Source organism: Typopeltis vanoorti, chromosome 4 (assembly GCF_054136105.1).
Source record: "Typopeltis vanoorti isolate ZY-2024b chromosome 4, IOZ_Tvanoo_1.0, whole genome shotgun sequence".
Taxonomy (NCBI): domain Eukaryota; kingdom Metazoa; phylum Arthropoda; class Arachnida; order Uropygi; family Thelyphonidae; genus Typopeltis; species Typopeltis vanoorti.
Window position 1 is genome coordinate 114,164,706 of NC_143552.1, and position 20,132 is coordinate 114,184,837.

General features: G+C 37.2%; 1 protein-coding gene across 2 annotated transcripts in view; it reads right to left on the reverse strand.

Moving 5' to 3' along the window:
• The window catches only part of Usp5 (ubiquitin specific protease 5), a 362,226-nt gene that overhangs the window by 238,639 nt on the left and 103,455 nt on the right, over window positions 1-20,132 (reverse strand). For both annotated transcript variants that reach the window (XM_090391427.1, XM_090391426.1), the window contains exon 7: window positions 7,575-7,669. In XM_090391427.1, the coding sequence (XP_090247553.1) occupies window positions 7,575-7,669 (95 nt within the window). The remainder of the gene's footprint in view (window positions 1-7,574; window positions 7,670-20,132) is intronic.

Sequence of the window (20,132 nt, forward strand, 5' to 3'; positions counted from 1 at the left end):
CATGGATACTTATGCCAGATGTACCAACACAATCTTGCCGATAGTGTCGCCATCTGTGGTCAAGAACTTTTCAGACCATCCTTGTATACGGTTGGTGAGGTGGATAATAGGGTGGTTTATGGTGGGAACATCAGAGAGTAGTTTATTCAGGAGTAGGGTCCAGAAGAAGAAGATCTGTGACTACATGCCACAGCACTCTGTGATCGGGCTGCTACTGTTTGATTTGTACATTAATGATATAGGAAGGGATCTGAGATGAACTGTTCAGTTGTTTGCCGATGGTGCAAAGTTGGGTAGAGCAATAGCTAATACAGATGATGTTAAAATTTTGGTGAGGGTGCAAATTCTCTGATGCAGTCTGCACAAAGGAGAATGGATGTCAGTTTAATGTGGCAAAGTGTAAGGTTATTCATTATGGGGTGAAAAGATTACCAGCTATACCACTGATGAAACTACTCCAGGAAATTGATGAAGCCAGAGATTTGGAAGTGTTAGTGGATAGGGAGTTGAAGTTTAGGGGGCACATAGCAAAAGGAGCTAAAGCAACTCATTGGATTATTTGGTTACTGAAGAATACTTTGACGAGCAGAGACAAGCAGGTTATTGTTCCTGTTTATTAAGCCTTGATAAGACCCCCATCTTGACTATTGGTGCACAGATCTGATCAACTGGGTTTCTTGACAATGAGGAGGTGGTGGAGAGAATCCAGAGGTGAGTGACCAAGATGATAGCAGCTATATGGAATGGGAATGAACCTTACAAGAACAGGTTGAAGATTTGTGGGTAACAGAAATTGGTTGACAGGTGGAAAAGGGGTGATATGATTGATACAAGTTACTGAAGGATGTTTACAAGATTAATTCAGAGGAAATTTTTCAGAACAGGTCTGGTGATTTGAGAAATAAGAGCCATCGTTGGAAATTAAGAAAGAGTGTAGTTAGCAACTGTGTTAGAACTAGTTTTTTTTTTTTTTTTTTTTGCTTGGAGAGTGATAAATGAGTGGAATAGGTTGCCAGAATCTGTTGGGGGGGGGGGGGGGGGGGGTGCAATGACTGTGAATGAATTCAAAGCAAAGTATGATAGATACTGTGCAAATGTTGGATAGCGCTTACGATATTTAGGGTCTCCCTCGATGAGTCTAAGGACTCCATGGAGCAGTCCGTAATAACAATAATAATATTGATAACAGGTTCGGTGCCACTTTTCTTCATAATGTGATCGATGTAAAATCTTGTATAAAAAAAAAGATTAGTAATTTTTTTCTATGTCTATTTTACGTGAGCAATTAAATTATGCAAAATACTTGTAATTAAAATAATGTATAACTCACTTTACTGTATTAAATCTGGTAACAAATTGTTAGAATATTTAAATAAGAACCACTGGAATTGTAACTAAAATTAAGCTCAGAAGGATTAGGGAAATAGACCCAAGGCTAGCGACAATCGCGAGGGTCACCGGATTATGAGTTTTCCCACCAAAACCCAGCGATATCGTGGATGACGGAGAAAACCTCCAGTAAATCCGGGGGACTTAATTTGAAGAAGGGCCAAGGTCAAGAGAATGATATAAAAGGGAGATTGAGGGGCCAAAAGGGCTCTCGCTTCAAAGTTTTTGTTCCTGTGCCAAGCCTTTTCTGAGGAAGGGGAGAGTTGCATTCTCGCAAGCAGCAGTTCCGATGAAGATGGGAAGTTCGCTAATAGCAGAGACAGTCCCTTCAAGATGTCCTACCGTATGATTCTTCGATGATCTATGTGTGTGCTGTATTATCGCTGCTGTAACCTAGTGCCCGATCAGAAATTTTGCTGGGAAGAAGCGGAACGTGCCCATAAGCCTTTAAGATCTAGGACTGTGTAATGAACTGGCATGATTGTAAGTAAAATGTTTTATGTAATATCCTAGATTGTGAAGTTCAAACGACGAATATTGGTTCTGTTATCTATTAGCACAGAAAGTACTAGAGAAGTCGGAAAGCCGTACTTCTGTTTGAATGTGAATAGTAGTATACAGAGTTCTAAAGATTTGCTAATGTTGTGCAATGCTAAAATTGAATGTGGTTTAAGTTTTGCCTTTTTTGTTTATAACATGAGTGAAGTTTAAGTGTGTTAAGTTCTATCCAAGTGTCTTAAAAGTTATGTATACTTATAATTTCTTTGTCTTCAAGCTTGAGCGAAATGCTTAAATAATCGTGTGGAAAGTTAGATACATGATTTGTATCGTCTCCACTGTGCTCTTGTTGTCTTAGTTAGAACCAGACACGTGATATGTGCTGTTTGAATTTTTATATAATTTGTCTTAGAATGAATAAGCATGTTTGTTTTGTTAATAGCTTGCCTGATCTTGTTTTACCAATGCACTGTTTCATAAAAATATCGAACCTGTGTGACCTAAGAATATTGATAGCCACGACTGACTGATTAATTAATAGGAGTTGTTTGAGATAGAGAGAAATTGAGAGTTATCTTTGTGCTTAGCTGAATGTTCATCTTGTATGTAAGGGAAAGAAAAACAATTCTTTTACACAATCCTTAATGGCGCAGTTGAAAAAAAAAAAGAAATTTTTAAGGATCAATACAAGTGAAATACAGCAAGGTAGATTAGGGAAAGGTTCCAGCCAGAAGTTTTTCCTAAGTCTACACTTTGAGCACGTGAAATAGCATACTTACTGCTTTGAGAAGTGTGTGTTTGGGGGGGGGGGGGGGAGTAAAACAAAAGCTATAGACTAAAGGATTAAGAATAATTGCGACTTTTGTGCATGAATTAGAAATTGAAGTCTATAGACAGTTTGAATTGACTCAAGCAACTACGATATTACGACATAAGAAAAATTTTACTAATAGCTAGTTGCTTGAGTCAGTTCAAACTATAAATATAAAGTAAAATATAAATATAAATTATTATATATATATATATGTGTGTGTGAGACCTGTTCAAAAAAAGACCCAACTTCTTAAATAGCGTACCAATTGGCACAGAGAGCATGCTGCTGCTACCGAGGGCACCTAGTGGCAGGTTTTTGACAAAAAACTGCAATTTGCCCCATTCTGCTATGTGCATTAGTCATCAAGTTACATTTGCTGAAGTGAGCACGTGCACAAGTTATTCATCGGATTAGTGACAATGAAAGAGCTTGAAGAACAATATGCGTATGTGAAATTTTGCTGCAAACTTGGTAAAAATTTTAGACATATCAATTGCTTAACCAAGCATACATATGGGGAGGAATATATGAGCCGAACGTAGTGCTATGAGTGGTTTAAGTGTCAATAGATGAGTCAGTCAATGATCAAGGTGATGTTGGTTGTGTTTGAATGGAAAGGCATTGTCCATTATGAATTTGTACCAGGAAGTTTTAGTGCATTTGAGGAATGCTGTGTACAGGAGAGAGACCTGGACTGTGAGAAAACCAGACCTGGATGTTGCACCACAACAATGTGCCAGCTCACGCGTCACTCATCTGTAGTTATATGGCAAAACACAGACATCCGTTGTGCCTCATTCACCCTATTCTCCAGACTTAGCCCTAGCAGACTTTTTCCTGTTTCCCAAACTTAAAACCACTTTAAAAGGACGTCGTTTCCAAACCATAGAGAAGATTCAGGAAAATGTGATGGGGAAAACTGCATGCCATCACAAAAAGTGTGTTCCAGGAAGCATTTAACAATGGAAGAAATGTCGGTGTATCGCCAGTAGAGGGTGAGGGGACAATGCTTAAAATGTTGTAAAATGAGCAATAAAGTCTTAATAGCAAAAGTTTGGTCTTTTTTATGAACGCACCCTGTATGATGTATAACAGTGGAGATAATGTGCACCCTTGTCTTACTTCTGATTTAGCATTAAATCACCTTCCTATACTTCCTTCAATTCTGTTAACTTACAAATAAAATATAGACTGAATTGTTCAACATAATGTTCCATTTAGAACATATAACATTTTAAACAGCTTTTATCTCAGTACCTTGTAATGAATCTTCTCCAGATTTACAAAACTTAAATATGGATCCTTTTTATATTTTCATGATTTCACAACTATTTGTCTTAAAATAAAAATCTGATCCTGACATCCCTATTTGGCTTAAGGCCATATAGGAATGTCAAGAGAAGAACACTTTTTCTTAGCCTTTTCTCAAGTATACTTGCAAAATCTCACCAGGAACACTCAGTAGGGAAAGTTTCCTGTAATTTTCACATTTTTTATTTCCCTTTTTATAGATGAGTATTATGAGTATTAACATTATAATCATTTTCGATTTGATCCTCTGACCAAGTCTTCTAAATTACAGCCACTGTGAAACTTTCAAACTTCTATATTTGAGCATTTCTGGTCAAATATCATTCATCTCCTCCAGCTGCCTTTTTACATTTCAGGTTTTTGATAGCTTTTTCTACTTCAAGTATTGTTATATTACTCCTGATTGAATTTGTGATGAGTGTTTGTTACCACTCACTGCCTGTTTCATTTTGCAATCTTTTGAAGTAATTACTCCAGACATCTAGACCTTCTTTATCTTCAATTTTCATGTGACCTTCACATCGATTCCTTAAAAAGGAATCGAAAAAGCATAGAAATGGAGGAAAGAGCACTATAAATAAGTGCTCTTTTCTCCATTTCTATGCCTTTTCAATCTTTCTGATATTTATTTTCTATTTTGTTACCAGAGTCTTCTCATGAATTGTTTAGCTAGTTTCACACAGTGCTCTGCTTTCTTACATTTTTCTCTGTATTGCACAAGCTGACTTATTTCCCAGGAATTTTCAACATGCTTTCTTCCTCTTTTTTTCTTCACTGCTTCTTTAGTTCCCTAAGTCCACCATGGAGTTTTGATTTTTCTATCCTTGCAGACAGCTTTCCCACATACTACCTAGCTGAATCAAAGTTTTCTTCAGGGTGTGCCACTGAATCTTCATGATCTGGTTCCTGTCTTCAAGCTTGCAATTTTTCTTGATAACACTTGTGTATTGGAGTCTATAGTTCACCTCTAAAAGCTGCTCAACTTTCAATCGTTTTAACTTTCTTACACTTTTCTTATCGATGTGATATCCAATTTCATCCTGCTAAAAACTAAATAGTGATCACTTCCACTTTCAAATCTTCTCTATACTGTTGTGTTCTAAACCAGTGTGAAGATATCACTTGCAACAATAATGTGCTCAATAAGATCATTCTCATTTCTTGCACTGTCTCTCCATGTGAATTTTTGCACATCCCTATGTTAGAACATGTTAGTAATAACTGGTCCATGTCTTTTTGTCCTGAAACTCAGGCCAAAAAGAGATTGTCAAGATGAAATTTTTACTTTACTACAAACAGCAGAAAAATCATGGGAATATAAAGAATATAGGGAACATGGGAATAGAGAGTTGGGGAAAGGCATATAACAAGGTGCCAAGAGAAAAGCTCTTCAAAAATCATAATTACATGGTAGAAATAGGACATTATATACACAGCAATATATTTCACTTCCCCTGGTGAGTTAGGCTTAATGTCATGGCCAAGTAATTGTGCATCTCTGAAAACAGATTAAATACTCTGAAAGTATTTTTATTTGTTTGACTAAAATAATATTGCATGTAATATAGGTATTATTTCTGGGAAATTCCCATGTTACTCCTCTTAAAAACTATTATTATTATGGCTATTTTTTTGCCTGTCTTCGTTTAGGAGTGTCCCTTATTTTAAATACATTGGCTCTTTTCTCAAGAATTCTTAGGGTATTATAAGTGTATTTTAAAGGTAAACATATGCAGATTAATAGAGGAAGAAATTTTGCACATACCTTGTTTGGAAGTTAGAATGTCTTCTTTCTCCATGCTTCTGTTGTTTAAAAAAAAAAAAAGGGGGGGGGGGGGTCGGAAACGTGGAGGGGGTGTTCGATAAATTAGAAAACTCGGGTTTTTTTAAAATAATATATATATATACATTATTATATTTAAGAGTGTTTTTTTGGGGAAGGAGAAGGGTTATATGGGAAATTGGGGTGGGGGAGAGCGTTAACGAGGTGTGAGCCGTTTCGATCCTGTATCGTCATCGGAACATTACGGGAGAAGTGTAGGGCTATGTCATGACGGTTTGGTGTGTCTGCTTTGGGGTTGGGGGGTTGTGTTGTCGCTTATTGGTTGGAGTCGTGACCTCATTTTTATATTGTGGAGCTTCCAACATTCGGAAATTAGGTAGGGTCAGTGGACGTTGATCGAGTTTTCGTCACATTTCATGGCAATTGTTTCCGATATTCTAAGCATTGTTTCATTGTCTTGTTTGTCTATTATTATGGCCTTGTCAATTTGCAGGGTATGTTTCTGTTCAAGGGCGTGAACTGCTCTTTCTGTCTTCCCTGTACTCTGTATTCTATTTTTCTTTTTGATGTTGCGTTTAAATATTCTGGAATAGGGATGTTACAGTCCTGGAAATGTTCTTGTAGTCTAGCCCATAAAGACCTGATGGTAGAACCTGTATAGGTGATATCACAGTCTTTTTGGCAAGGACCTTGTCAAAAAGTGATACAGGTGATATACAGGTTCTACATGATGGTAGCACCTGTATAGGTGATATCACAGTCTTTTTGGCAAGGACCTTGCCAAAAAGACTGTGATATAACCTACACAGGTTCTACCATCATGTCTTTATGGGCTAGACTACAAGAACATTTCCAAGACTGTAACATCCCTATTCCAGAATATTTAAACACAAAAAAACGCAGCATCAAAAAGAAAAATAGAATACAGAGTACACGGAAGACAGAAATAGCACTTCATGCCCTTGAACAGAAACATACCCCGCAAGTTGACAAGGCTATAATAATAGACAAACAATGCTTAGAATATCGGAAACAATTACCATAAAATGTGACAAAAACTCAATTAATGTCCACCGACCTTACCTAATTTCCGAATGTCGGAAGCTCCACAATATAAAAATGAGGTCACGACTCCAACCAATAAGTAACAACACAACCCCCCCGCCCCCAAACCAGACACACCAAACCATCATGACATAGCCCTACACTTCTCCTGTAATGTTCCGATGACGATACAGGATCGAAACGGCTCGCACCTCGTTAACACTCTCCCCCGCCCCAATTTCCCATATAACCCTTCCCCTTCCCAAAAAAAGGGCCCTTAAATATAATAATGTATACATATTATTTTAAAAAACCTGGGTTTTCTAATTTATCAAACACCCCTCCACGTTTCCGAACACCCCCCCCTTTTTTTTTTAACAGCAAACAGCAGAAGCATGGAGAAAGAAGACATCGTAACTTCCAAACAAGGTATGTGCAAAATTTCTTCCTCTATTAATCTGCATATATTAATCTTTAAAACAAATTATAATACCCTAAGAATTCTTGAGAAAAGAGCCAATGTATTTAAAATAAGGGACACTCCTAAACAAAGACAAGAAAAAAAATAGCCATAATAATAATTGCATATAATATTTTGTACTTTATATGCAATACAAAAGTGAGCATTGGTGGTATCCATTAAACCATTGAAGACTCTGCAGAAACACAGGTTAAAAACAAATTTACATGATCATATGATATACTTCAGAATGAAAGTAACACCATTGATTTTACCTTTTCCATTTTTCTAATATTGATTCCAAACTGAGCAAGGTGAACAGTTAGATTAGGATCTTCTACCATGTCATCTTCATCATATGAATATACATCTGAAAGACATGATTTGCATATGATTTAATATGAAATTTTAAATCAGGCTTCTCAAAAAAAAAATTAACAGATCTAAATCACATGATTTTATTTAAGAGGTTTTTTTTTTCAAACAGCAGTATAAGTATGCAAAAGTGGTTTGGGGGAATTGACAAGTAAAGAAATAATTTTAAAAATGTAAGATATGAAGTGAGTATGAAGCATATTTGTGAAGCAATTCACGTCAGAAAAATAAGAAGCACACTAAAATAAAGAGGGTTTCAAAATGGTTTATACAACTTGCCATTTTGCCTCTTTATGCCTTGATAAGACCTCACTTGGACTATGGTGCACAGGTCTGGTCTCGTGGATTCTGTGATGATTTTGATACAGTGGAGAGACTGCAAAGGAGAGTGTCAAATTTCAAAAATGATATCAGGATTGTGGAATACTGATTATGAAGACAGGTTCAGACTGTAGGCTGCAGACACCAGAAAACAGGAGAAAGAGGGGGTGATATGATTGAGATTTCTGAAAAGGGTTATACAGAATTTCAGTAGATGGAATTTTTCACTTTATAGAGAGTGAGGAAAGCATGCAAAGGCATCCTTGTAAGTTGCAAACGAATGCTAAGAAGGAGGTGAGGACTAGATTTTTCTCTCATAGGTTGGTGCATGATTGGAATGGATTACTGTTGGACGTTGTGTGTGCAAGTAGTGTGAATGAATTCAAGAACAGATATGACAGCTGGTGCAAATAGTATGGCCTCCCTCGATGAGTTCCTACTCCCTGGAGCTTCTTAATAATAATAATGTAAGTGATTGCTAGATTTCTATTCAGGACAAGGACTAGTCATCACTAACATCTTTCAACATAAAGCATCAAATTCCTGATATATACCCTCAAGGGGTGTACAGGATATGATAGTACTACATGAAAAATTTACATCATTACTAACTTCCTATCTACAATTTTCCTCCAAATCAGTCTGTTACCTGTCAAGATCCAACATTACGTTTGTAGAGGCTTAAGTGCTGTGAGGACATCATGTTGGAGGCTTAATGGATTTTTTACAACACTCAAAAAGAATTAAAATAGAATTTAATACTTCCTATATTTCGTCCTAGGTCACTAGGACATCTACGGGGATTACAAAAACAATTAATGTAACATATACACAAATAACAAACAATACTAAGCCCAACCACGTGGGTGACACTAAAGTCCTATCTAGGTAGAGCGCCCTCTAAGGGCAGTAGTAGGTGGCCTGGAATGTAAGGTGGGAACTCTGGTGATGAGTGTTTCCCAAATCTTCGGAAGCTTAATGCAACCGTATTTATTGAGATTTGGTTGGTTTTTGAGAGCTGCTGCTGCTTCTAAGAAAAGTCTCTCTTTCTTGAATTTGCTGTGGTGGAGCATGGTGGTTTTCTTCCATGATACCCTGTGGGTGGTGTCCAAAACATGGTCAGTCAAGCCTGAATGGCCATAGTTGTGTTTGAAGATACAAGACTTGTGTTCCTCTAGATGGATGGATGCTGATCTGCCTGTCTGTCCAAAGTATGCCAGCTTACAGGAACAGGGTACTTTGTAAACTCCAGGCAGAGAGAGAGGAGGGAGCTGATCTTTCGTAGAACGGATAAGGGTAGCAAGTTTGCGGTGGGGCTTATATGCGGTGTGTAGGTTGTACTGTTTTAGTATCCTGGCTATTTTTTCGGATGTGCCACGGATGTAGGGTATGGTGATGGCATTTTTAAAATCTTGTTGATGAGAAGGACGGGGAATGGGGGAGGAGTTGATTATTTTTTTGATACTGTGATCGCTGTAGCCATTGGAGAGGAAAGTGCTGTGTATGTGGTTAAGCTCAGTAGTGAGGGCGGTTCCACTGGAACAAAGATTGTGGGCTCTCTTGGTAAGAGTTTTAATAATGCCATATGGTTGAGAGGGGTGGTGGTGGGAGAGTTTGTGAATGTATCTGCCTATGTGTGTGGGTTTTCTGTATACGGTGAAGGTAAGTGTCTATAGTAGATGCCACCAATGCACCTTGCTATAGACTATCTAAACAGCTGGCCAACTCTCTGATCCCCCTCACCGGAAGGTCCCCTTCCTATATAAAAAACTCGACCCACTTTAAAGCCCTCACAGAAAATTTAACCTTGAATAAGACAGACATATTGGTAAGCTTTGATATCTCCTCTTTGTTTACCAATATTCCCTTAATTGACACCTTATCTCTCTTAGAAAACGTTTTTCCCTCTGACATCTTAGATCTCTTTTCCTTTGCCATTAACTCTGGGTATTTCTCTTGGAACAAAAAAATCTACAAGCAGATAGAGGGAACTGCCATGGGTTCCCCCCTCTAACCCCCCTTGCCAATTTCTATATGGAAGATTTCGAAAAACGAGCCATAGACTCAGCCCCACTCAAACCTTCTATCTGGCTAAGATATGTAGATGATGTGTTCTCTATTTGGCCTCATGGCCCAGACACATTAGACTCCTTCCTCAGTCATCTCAATAGTCTACATCCAAGAATCCAGTTCACTATGGAAAAGGAAAAGAACAATTGTTTACCCTTCCTAGACACCTTAGTCACACGCCTGCCTAATGATACACTTACCTTCACCGTATACAGAAAACCCACACACACAGGCAGATACATTCACAAACTCTCCCACCACCACCCCTCTCAACAATATGGCATTATTAAAACTCTTACCAAGAGAGCCCACAATCTTTGTTCCAGTGGAACCGCCCTCACTACTGAGCTTAACCACATACACAGCACTTTCCTCTCCAATGGCTACAGCGATCACAGTATCAAAAAAATAATCAACTCCTCCCCCATTCCCCGTCCTTCTTGTCAACAATATTTTAAAAATGCCATCACCATACCCTACATCCGTAGCACATCCGAAAAAATAGCCAAGATACTAAAACAGTACAACCTACACACCGCATATAAGCCCCACCGCAAACTTGCTACCCTTATCCGTTCTACGAAAGATCAGCTCCCTCCTCTCTCTCTCTCTCTGCCTGGAGTTTACAAAGTACCCTGTTCCTGTAAGCTGGCATACTTTGGACAGACAGGCAGATCAGCATCCATCCGTCTAGAGGAACACAAGTCTTGTATCTTCAAACACAACTATGGCCATTCAGGCTTGACTGACCATGTTTTGGACACCACCTACAGGGTATCATGGAAGAAAACCACCATGCTCCACCACAGCAAATTCAAGAAAGAGAGACTTTTCTTAGAAGCAGCAGCAGCTCTCAAAAACCAACCAAATCTCAATAAATACGGTTGCATTAAGCTTCCGAAGATTTGGGAAACACTCATCACCAGAGTTCCCACCTTACATTCCAGGCCACCTACTACTGCCCTTAGAGGGCGCTCTACCTAGATAGGACTTTAGTGTCACCCACGTGGTTGGGTTTAGTATTGTTTGTTATTTGTGCATATGTTACATTAATTGTTTTTGTAATCCCCGTAGATATCCTAGTGACCTAGGACGAAATATAGGAAGTATTAAATTCTATTTTAATTCTTTTTGAGTGTTGTAAAAAATCCATTAAGCCTCCAACATGAAGATCCAACATTATCAGAACTTATATTTCTATATTCTAAGGCACTTTTTACTGTGTCAATTCACCTATATCTTGGTATTCCTCTGGGTCTTTTTCCTGCCAAATGGACAGAGAACACTTGTTTTTGCTAATCTTTTCCTCACCCATTCTGTTTAAGTGACCATACCACCTGAGATTAGCTCTGCTAACACATTCCTGGATGCTGACAATGTCAAGTTCTTTCCTAATATCCTTGTTTTTTAATATGATATTGCCATTGATGCCATCTGTTCATGCCTCTAATCTTTCTCAGGACTCTCGTATCTGCAGTCTCTAGTCTTTGGTCATGTGTTTTACTTCTGACCCAGCTCTCAGATCCATAAGTTAAAACTGGTTTGAACACTGTCTTGTATACAGCTAATTTAGTGTTCTGACTAATTTCTTTCTTATTCCATATGAATTTATTCAATTGACTTCCCACCATACAGGCTTTGCTGATTCTGTTGTCTATTTCTATATTTAGTTTACCATCTTCAGTAAAAATCGTGCTTAAGTAGCTGAAATGTTTTACTTGTTCTATAGGTTCTCCATTCACAATGCAGTTGATATTTTCAATATTTCTGCCTATTTTCATCGCCTTTGTCTTGTTATTGCTGATCTTCATACCATATCTATTACAACAATTATTCAATTTAGTCAGGGAAACTCACAGGCATGTAGCGGATATATCTAGAAGTACAATATTTTCCGCATAAAGCAAAGAGCTGAGATTAACATCTCCAATTTTGATATCAGGTTTAATACCACTTTCCTTCATAATGTGACCCATATAGATAATGAATAACAGAGGGGATAATGTACATCCTTGTCCAACGCCAGATTTAACATTAAACCACCTTCCTGTATTTCCTTCAATTCTAACTGCTGACTTACTATTCAAATAAAGACTACATATTGTTTGATATAATGTCCCATTGACACCATACAACTGTAGTGTTTTGAATAGCTCCTCTCTTGGCACCTTGTCATATGCCTTTTCCAGATATACAAAACTTAAATACAGATCTTTGTTATATTCTCATGATTTTTTAACTATTTGTCGTAAAGTGAAGATCTGATCCTAACAGCCTCTATTTGGCCTGAATCCAGCTTGTTCTTCACCAAGCTTCCCTTCAACAATCTTTCTCAACTGTTCCTCAAGTATACTTGCATATATCTTACCAGGAATACTCAGTAGAGAAATACTTCTGTAATTCTCACATTCAGTTTTATTTCCCTTTTTTTATATATGGGTACTATTAGAGCTCTACTCCAATCATCTGGAATTCGTCCCTCTGAACTATGCAGTGCAGCCACTGTAAGACTTTTATACCTCCATACTTTAGCATTTTTCATCGAATATCATCTAGCCTTTCCACATTTCAGGCCTTTGATGGCTTTTTCTACTTCAAGTATGGATATGTATTCCTGACTGCATGCCTAGTCAGTGTTTTTTTACCACTGTGCTATCTTTACTGCTTGTTTCATGTAGCAATTTTTCAAAGTAATTACTCCATACTTCAAGGTTATCTTTTTCTCCTGTTTTCATGTCACCTTTATCATCTCCAATTCCTTTTACAGCACTCTTTCCTCCATTTCTGAGCTTTAACAACTTCCAGAATATCTTGCCACCTTCTTGATATTTATTTTCTATGTTCTTACCAAAGTCTTCCAATGACTTTGATAGTAATGATTTTGAACTCTGGTGATATTGAGTTCGGGTGGGTTTTAGGATTAGTTCCAGTTTTTTTTTACTGTTTGTCCTGGTTTCCTGGACAAAACAATGGGGGCCTTTAGCCGAGCGACGCCCCAGCCGGCATGAAATTATGTCATGTTGTACCATCACTTTATATTTTGGTTTAAGCCAATAAGAACACAATTTCGTCTGCTAAAATCAATCCCAAATCGGCAGCCCATCTTCACTGGTATCCAGTTAGATACCTAACAGAATGCACCACAAGAAGGTGAGGATCGGACATTAATTCAGAAGCCCTGGTCAGTTCTCTGCATTCCTTTAAAGGCTATGTGGAGGTTTGCACATAGTCTTTAAAGCTTTGACCCTTAAGAAGTATCCCATGTAGAGAAGACACAAGAAAGAGTCTCATTGACTATGCTATTGTGGATAGTAATATGTTCACTCTGGTTCAGGATACAAGAGTATACAAGGGATTTGAAGTTGGAAGTAGTCATCATTTTGTGTTAAGCAGAATAAAAATCACACTTAAAACAAAAAGTGGAATAAAGTTTTAAAAGGAATTAAAGTTGAACTTCTTGAGGTGAAGTGTAGACTCAACTATACAAATATTATTTAAGGAAAAATGAAAGAAAAGATGAATGAAACCTGGAATCCTCAGTGGGAAACTCTTAAAAAGAAATTGATTGATTCAGGTAGGGAGGCATGTAGTGCAAGAGAAGTAAAAAGAATGACACGGTAGACTCAGAAAGTTTAAAAGACAGTTCTGAAAAAGAAGAAAGACAATCAAAAGTACTTAGTAAGTGAACTGGCAAATACAGTGCAAAAATACAGAGTAAAATACAATTTTTTTTAAAAAAAAGCAGATAAACAAAAAGCATGAAGAGACTGGTAAGAACATGGAAGACATGGCATGGAAATATGAAGGTGTCAAACTATTCTGAAGGCTAGTGAAGATTTGAAATGGAGGAAAGAGTACTGTAAGAGATTAGAGAAGATAGAGTTGATAAAAAAAATTAAAATATTCTAATGCCTGGAGTAATTACTTTGAAAGATTATTAAACAAGATAAGCAGTAACAAAAATGAAAAATATTCAAGAGGAATGCATATCAATCCCTGATGTAGAAAAGACCATCAGAAACCAGAAATGTGGAAAGGCAGCCAGAGTAGATAATATTCTACCATGCATGCTCAAATAAGGAGGTAAGTTTTACAGTAGCTGTTACATAATTCAGAAGGTCCAGATGACCTTCTGAATTATGAATCATCTGGACTTCAAAAATGCTTGAGATCCAGATGATTGAATTAGAGCTCTCATAGAGCTCCACCTATAAAGATGGAAAAAGAACTGAATGTGACAATTAGAGGAATTTCCTAACTTACTATTCCAGGTAAAATTTATGCAAGCACACTTGAGAAGAAGCTAAGAAAAAGTACGGAAGAGAAAGCTAAAGAAGAACAAACTGGGTTCAGGCCAAATAGGCAATTCAGACCTGCAATCCAATGGAACATGACCTCACAGGGCATGCCTCCAACTTAATGAACAATTAGCTTATCAGGATCAGATTTTCACTTTATGACATATATGTAGAAGTTACAGATACCAAGCTATTTTAAACCTGGTTTTACTCCATTTCCCAAGTAAGCAAACAGACACACAAGTCAAGTATGCGCCTGCACGTATTGCAAGTCTAGCTGACCCTCAAAGTAGTGCAAAACCAAGGCAACTCATGGTAAAAGTAGAATAAGCTCTGATCACTAATCTTAATATTTACCCTTAATGCAAAGCACATCTCCTAGAGGAGATGTATGATGCTTTGTATTAAAGGCAAGGGGGCCACTACCAAGACCAGTTTCGACCTTTATTGAGGTCTCATCAGTGGGAGCCAGGCTAGAAATACCAAGATTTTAGTAATACAGAGCTTATAAGTATTTTACCAGAACAAGTTACCATAAGGTGTTTTTGACCTCATTAAATAAAAATCTCAAGATGAGAGATAGATGTAGAAAGTATTTTATTTTGGGTATAATAAATGTTAAAGATACCAAGCTATTTTAAACCTGGTTTTACTCCATTTCCCAAGTAAGCAAGTAGCCTGGCTTCCACTGATGAGACCTCAATAAAGGTCGAAACCGGTCTGGGTAGTGGCCCCTTGCCTTTAATACAAAGAATCGTACATCTCCTCTAGGAGATGTGCTTTGCATTAAGGGTAAATATTAAGATTAGTGATCAGAGCTTATTCTACTTTTACCATGAGTTGCCTTGGTTTTGCACTACTTTGAGGGTCAGCTAGACTCGCAATACGTGCAGGCACAAACTTGACTTGTTTGTCTGTTTGCTTACTTGGGAAATGGAGTAAAACCAGGTTTAAAATAGCTTGGTATCTTTAACATTTATTATACCCAAGGTAAAATACTTTCTACATAAATGTAGAAGGCATTTTCACTTGTTGAAAGTTTATTTTTCACTTGGTTACAAAGTAAATTATACCTGATAAAGAAATTATATTCTTGTTTAATCCTTTATTCAAGAGCAAGCAAACAAAGTTTGCACATGAAGTATCTTCACCACTAGTATATAGAGGCTGTTGACTTCACATTGATTGCCTCAGTATCTCTGATCCAGTGTAATTTAATAAAACTTGTATATGGCAAAATATATGAATCCTACATTAATTTAACCTTGGTATCCTTTCTTTTAAGTTTATGCAGTGATCCGAATGCATTTTTTAAAATTATGGAGACAACTGCCGTGTTTGAATAAAAACTTTAGTTTAATATAACTAAAATCTACATTCGACATTTCAACCTTTATGTCAAGGTCATCTTCTGGAGCATACAACTATACAAAGAAAACAAGCTACACTACAATCAAACTAGTTTGTTAAAGACACTAACCAACCGCTACAACAATTGTTGGCCTGACCTCTGGTGAAAAAAATAATAAAATAAAAAATAAATATATATATATAAAAAAAAAAAATTAAAAAAAAATTATACATCAACACTAGAAACCTATTATTAGTGTTATCTGTTGGTTGTAGAAATACATTGGGCACAACAACAAGTATCTATCTATATACATATATTAACATCATGTACATTCCAGCCAGTTGGTATGGAATGGTTTCTAATACTAGCTGAAGATTGGCTAGAGTCCTGACTTATGCTGGATCTTATATATTAGGTAGGCTGAATGTGTGCCATCCAGATCCTTGGAATTTTCATGCCATCTTTGTTGTTGATATTTGGGTGGTTTATCAGGATTTCGCAGGCTTCCTTAAATTTCCTTTCATAGCAGGTTTTTGTGTGGTGTAAAGAGCAGGTGCTTTTCCAGTTGATTTGGTGTAAGGTGTTGAGCGCGTGGTCTGAGAGGCCTGCTTCACCATAAAGTTATATTTAATGTGTCTAATGTGTTCTTTCTTGCGTATAGGGATTGTCCGTCCTGTTTCACCAATGTACGGTAAGTTACAGGTGTGCAGCAGATGCAATAGACTCCAGGATGTGCTAATGGGATCAGAGGATTCTTAGAGGAGTTGAATATGGTTTTAAGTTTAGTGGGTAGTTTAAAGGTGGCATTGAGGTTATAATGTTGTAGGATTCTGTTGATTTTTTCTGATAACCCTTTAATGTATGGGATGGCTATGGTTTTACTGTAATCTAGATTTGTTTTTGTTGTTGTTTTATGGAGCATTTTATTAATAGTATTTTTGTTATAGCCATTATTTATGAATGTGTTGCTGATGATTTTTAGTTCTTGTTTCAGGGCTTGCTGGTTAGAGCAAATTGTTGTAGCTCTGTTTTTAAGGGTGTTAATGACTCCATATTTTTGTGATGGGTGGTGGTATGAATTAGCATGTGTGTATTGGCCAGTGTGTGTCGGTTTTCGGTAGACCATGAAGGATAGACTGTCTGAAGGAAGACGTGTGACTAGTGTGGCTAGGAATGGGAGAGAATTTTGGTTTTCGATTTCGATGGTAAATTGTATGCATTCGTCTTGTTTGTTCAGGTGGCTAAGGAATGTGTTTAGCGTTTGTCGCCCGTGCGGCCAGATCAAGAACACATCGTCAATGTATCTAAGCCAGACTGTCAGTCTTAGAGTGGCAGAATCAAGAGCCCTTTGCTCAAAGGTTTCCATGTAGACGTTAGCAATTGGGGGGGGATAGTGGTGAGTCCATGGCTGTACCTTCTTTTTGTAGGTAAAATTTGTTTTGCCATACGAAGTAACCAGACTGTAGTACGTGGGCAAAGAGGGGCCGTAATGTCGGGTGGAAATTTGTTCTGTAGTAGGAGAATTGTGTCATTGATGGGGACATTAGTGAAAACGGCAGAAACGTCGAAACTGACTAATAAGTCGTCTTTATCGAGTGTTATGTTTTTAATTTTGTTTATGAAGTGTTGCGTGTTTTTTATGTAGGAGGGGGGAATGACCTACCAACTCCTTGAGTGTTGCCGCTAATTTCTTGGACTGTCTATTCCTTCCACGATTGGTCGAAGGGGCACATTTTGTTTGTGTATTTTCGGGACCCCATATATTCTGTGTGTGGAGGGGGGGTTGAGTTTTTTAACCGTGTCTGGTAGCCAAGAAGTGACGGACTTGAGTAGTTTCTCTGTTTTATCCTTTATCCTTCTTGTTATGTTATAATTTACCATTTTATATGCGTTGTTATCGGCTACTAGTTGATTCATTTGAAGTACGTATGTTGACCTGTCAAGGACAACAGTGGCATTGCCTTTATCTGCTTTCGTTATTATTATGTTTTGTTTGGCTTTTAATGACTTAATTGCTGCTAATTCCGTTTTTGTGAGATTGTTCTGTATGGTTTTCTTAGTGTTCAGGACATTACTAGTTTCTAGTCGTATTTTATCTGCTATATTGTTAGGTAGGGATCTGATGCCTCTTTCAATGTGGTCGATAAAATCCAATTTGTTTACCTTTTTAGGTGCTATTGCATAGTTAAGTCCTTTATTCAGTAGCGTAAGTTCGCCGTTGTTCAGGGTGTGGCTTGATAGGTTGACCACATGGTTCTTGCTTGCTGGTGGTTGGTCGCTCCTTGTCTCCCTTGTTTGTTGTTCATTATTGGTGCTTATCGGGGAGGAAGTCTTCTGATTGGATGGATTCCGCCATATTTTGCCGTTGTTTCAAACTGTGGAATTTTGTCTTGAGTTTTTCTTTATTCTTTTCCAGGGTATATTTGGCCGAATTGTCAGTAATTCTTTCAAGTACTTGTAGAATGTCTGGATTAATATAGTTCGGATTGTAATTTTGAAACCAGATTTTGTGTGTAGCTAGGTTTTGGCGGGCTGTTTGAATCTGTTCTCTAAGCATTGCTTTTTCTGTGCGATCATAAATACGGAGTGCCTTAGCGGATGTAAATTTTATGTCCGCTTTACCATCGAAATCGAAAACCAAAATTCGCTCCCGTTCCTAGACACACTAGTCACACGTCTTCCTTCAGGCAGTCTATCCTTCATGGTCTACCAAAAACTGACACACACTGGCCAATACATACATGCTAATTCATACCACCACCCATCACAAAAATATGGAGTCATTAACACCCTTAAAAACAGAGCTACAACAATTTGCTCTAACCAGCAAGCCCTGAAACAAGAACTAAAAATCATCAGCAACACATTCATAAATAATGGCATAACAAAAATACTATTAATAAAATACTCCATAAAACAACAACAAAAACAAATCTAGATTACAGTAAAACCATAGCCATCCCATACATTAAAGGGTTATCGGAAAAAATCAACAGAATCCTACAACATTATAACCTCAATGCCACCTTTAAACCACCCACTAAACTTAAAACAATATTCAACTCCTCTAAGGATCCTCTCCTCCCATTAGCACATCCTGGAGTCTATTGCATCCGCTGCACCTGTAACGTACCGTAAATTGATGAAACAGGACGGACAATCCCTATGCAAGAAAGAACACATTAGACATATTAAATATAACCATTATGGTGAAGCAGGCCTCTCAGACCACGTGCTCAACACCTTACACCAAATCAACTGGAAAAGCACCTGCTCTTTACACCGCACAAAAACCTGCTATGAAAGGAAATTTAAGGAAGCCTGAGAAATCCTGATAAACCACCCAAATATCAACAACAAAGATGGCATGAAAATTCCAAGGATCTGGATGGCACACATTCAGCCTACCTAATATATAAGATCCAGCATAAGTCAGGACTCTAGCCAATCTTCAGCTAGTATTAGAAACCATTCCATACCAACTGGCAGGAATGGACGTGATGTTAATATATGTATATAGATAGATACATGTCGTTGTTGTGCCCAATGTATTTCTACAACCAACAGATAACACTAATAATAGGACTCTAGTGTTGATGTATAAATTTTTTTTTTTTTTTTTTTTTATATATATATTTTTTTATTTATTTTTTATTTTATTTTATTTTTCACCAGAGATCAGGCCAACAATTGTTGTAGCAGTTGGTCAGTGTCTTTAACAAACCAGTTTGATTGTAGTGTAACTTGTTTTCTGTGTATAGTTGTATGCTCCAGAAGATGATCTTGACATAAAGGTCGAAACGTCGAATGTAGATTTTAGTTATATTAAACTAAAGTTTTTATTCAAACACGGCAGTTGTCTCCATAATTTTCAAAAATGCATTAACCTTGGTATCTTCCTGGGTCTGGCTACCACCTGATGAGATCTCAAAAGATTGAAAGCAGTCTGTGTAGTGACTCTCCCATAATGCATAGCATTGTGCACATACAGAAGGATGTGTGTCATACATTATGAGATACTAAGGCAACTGATGCAAAGTCATAAGCCTTTATATACATTGTTTTTTTTTAGAATAAGATAATACCTAATGTTTTATTGTAAGCTTCCTATAATAGTACAAAATTTTCACAATCATATGTGTAACCTAAGAGCAACAGCTCATCCAGGTTACGATATGCATAAAGTTACAAAAATGTATATAATTCATTTTCATTATATACATATATGTACATTCAGATAATATACATATTACATATTATTATTACAATATAATTACATAATAAAATCGCAGATAAAATAAAATTTCATCATACAGAGAAAGTTGCATAATAATTAATTAGGAACAAAATAAAACAAAGCAGTTAAATAGCATTTAAGTTTTATGTTTTACACATAAGACTGGATCTTTGAATAC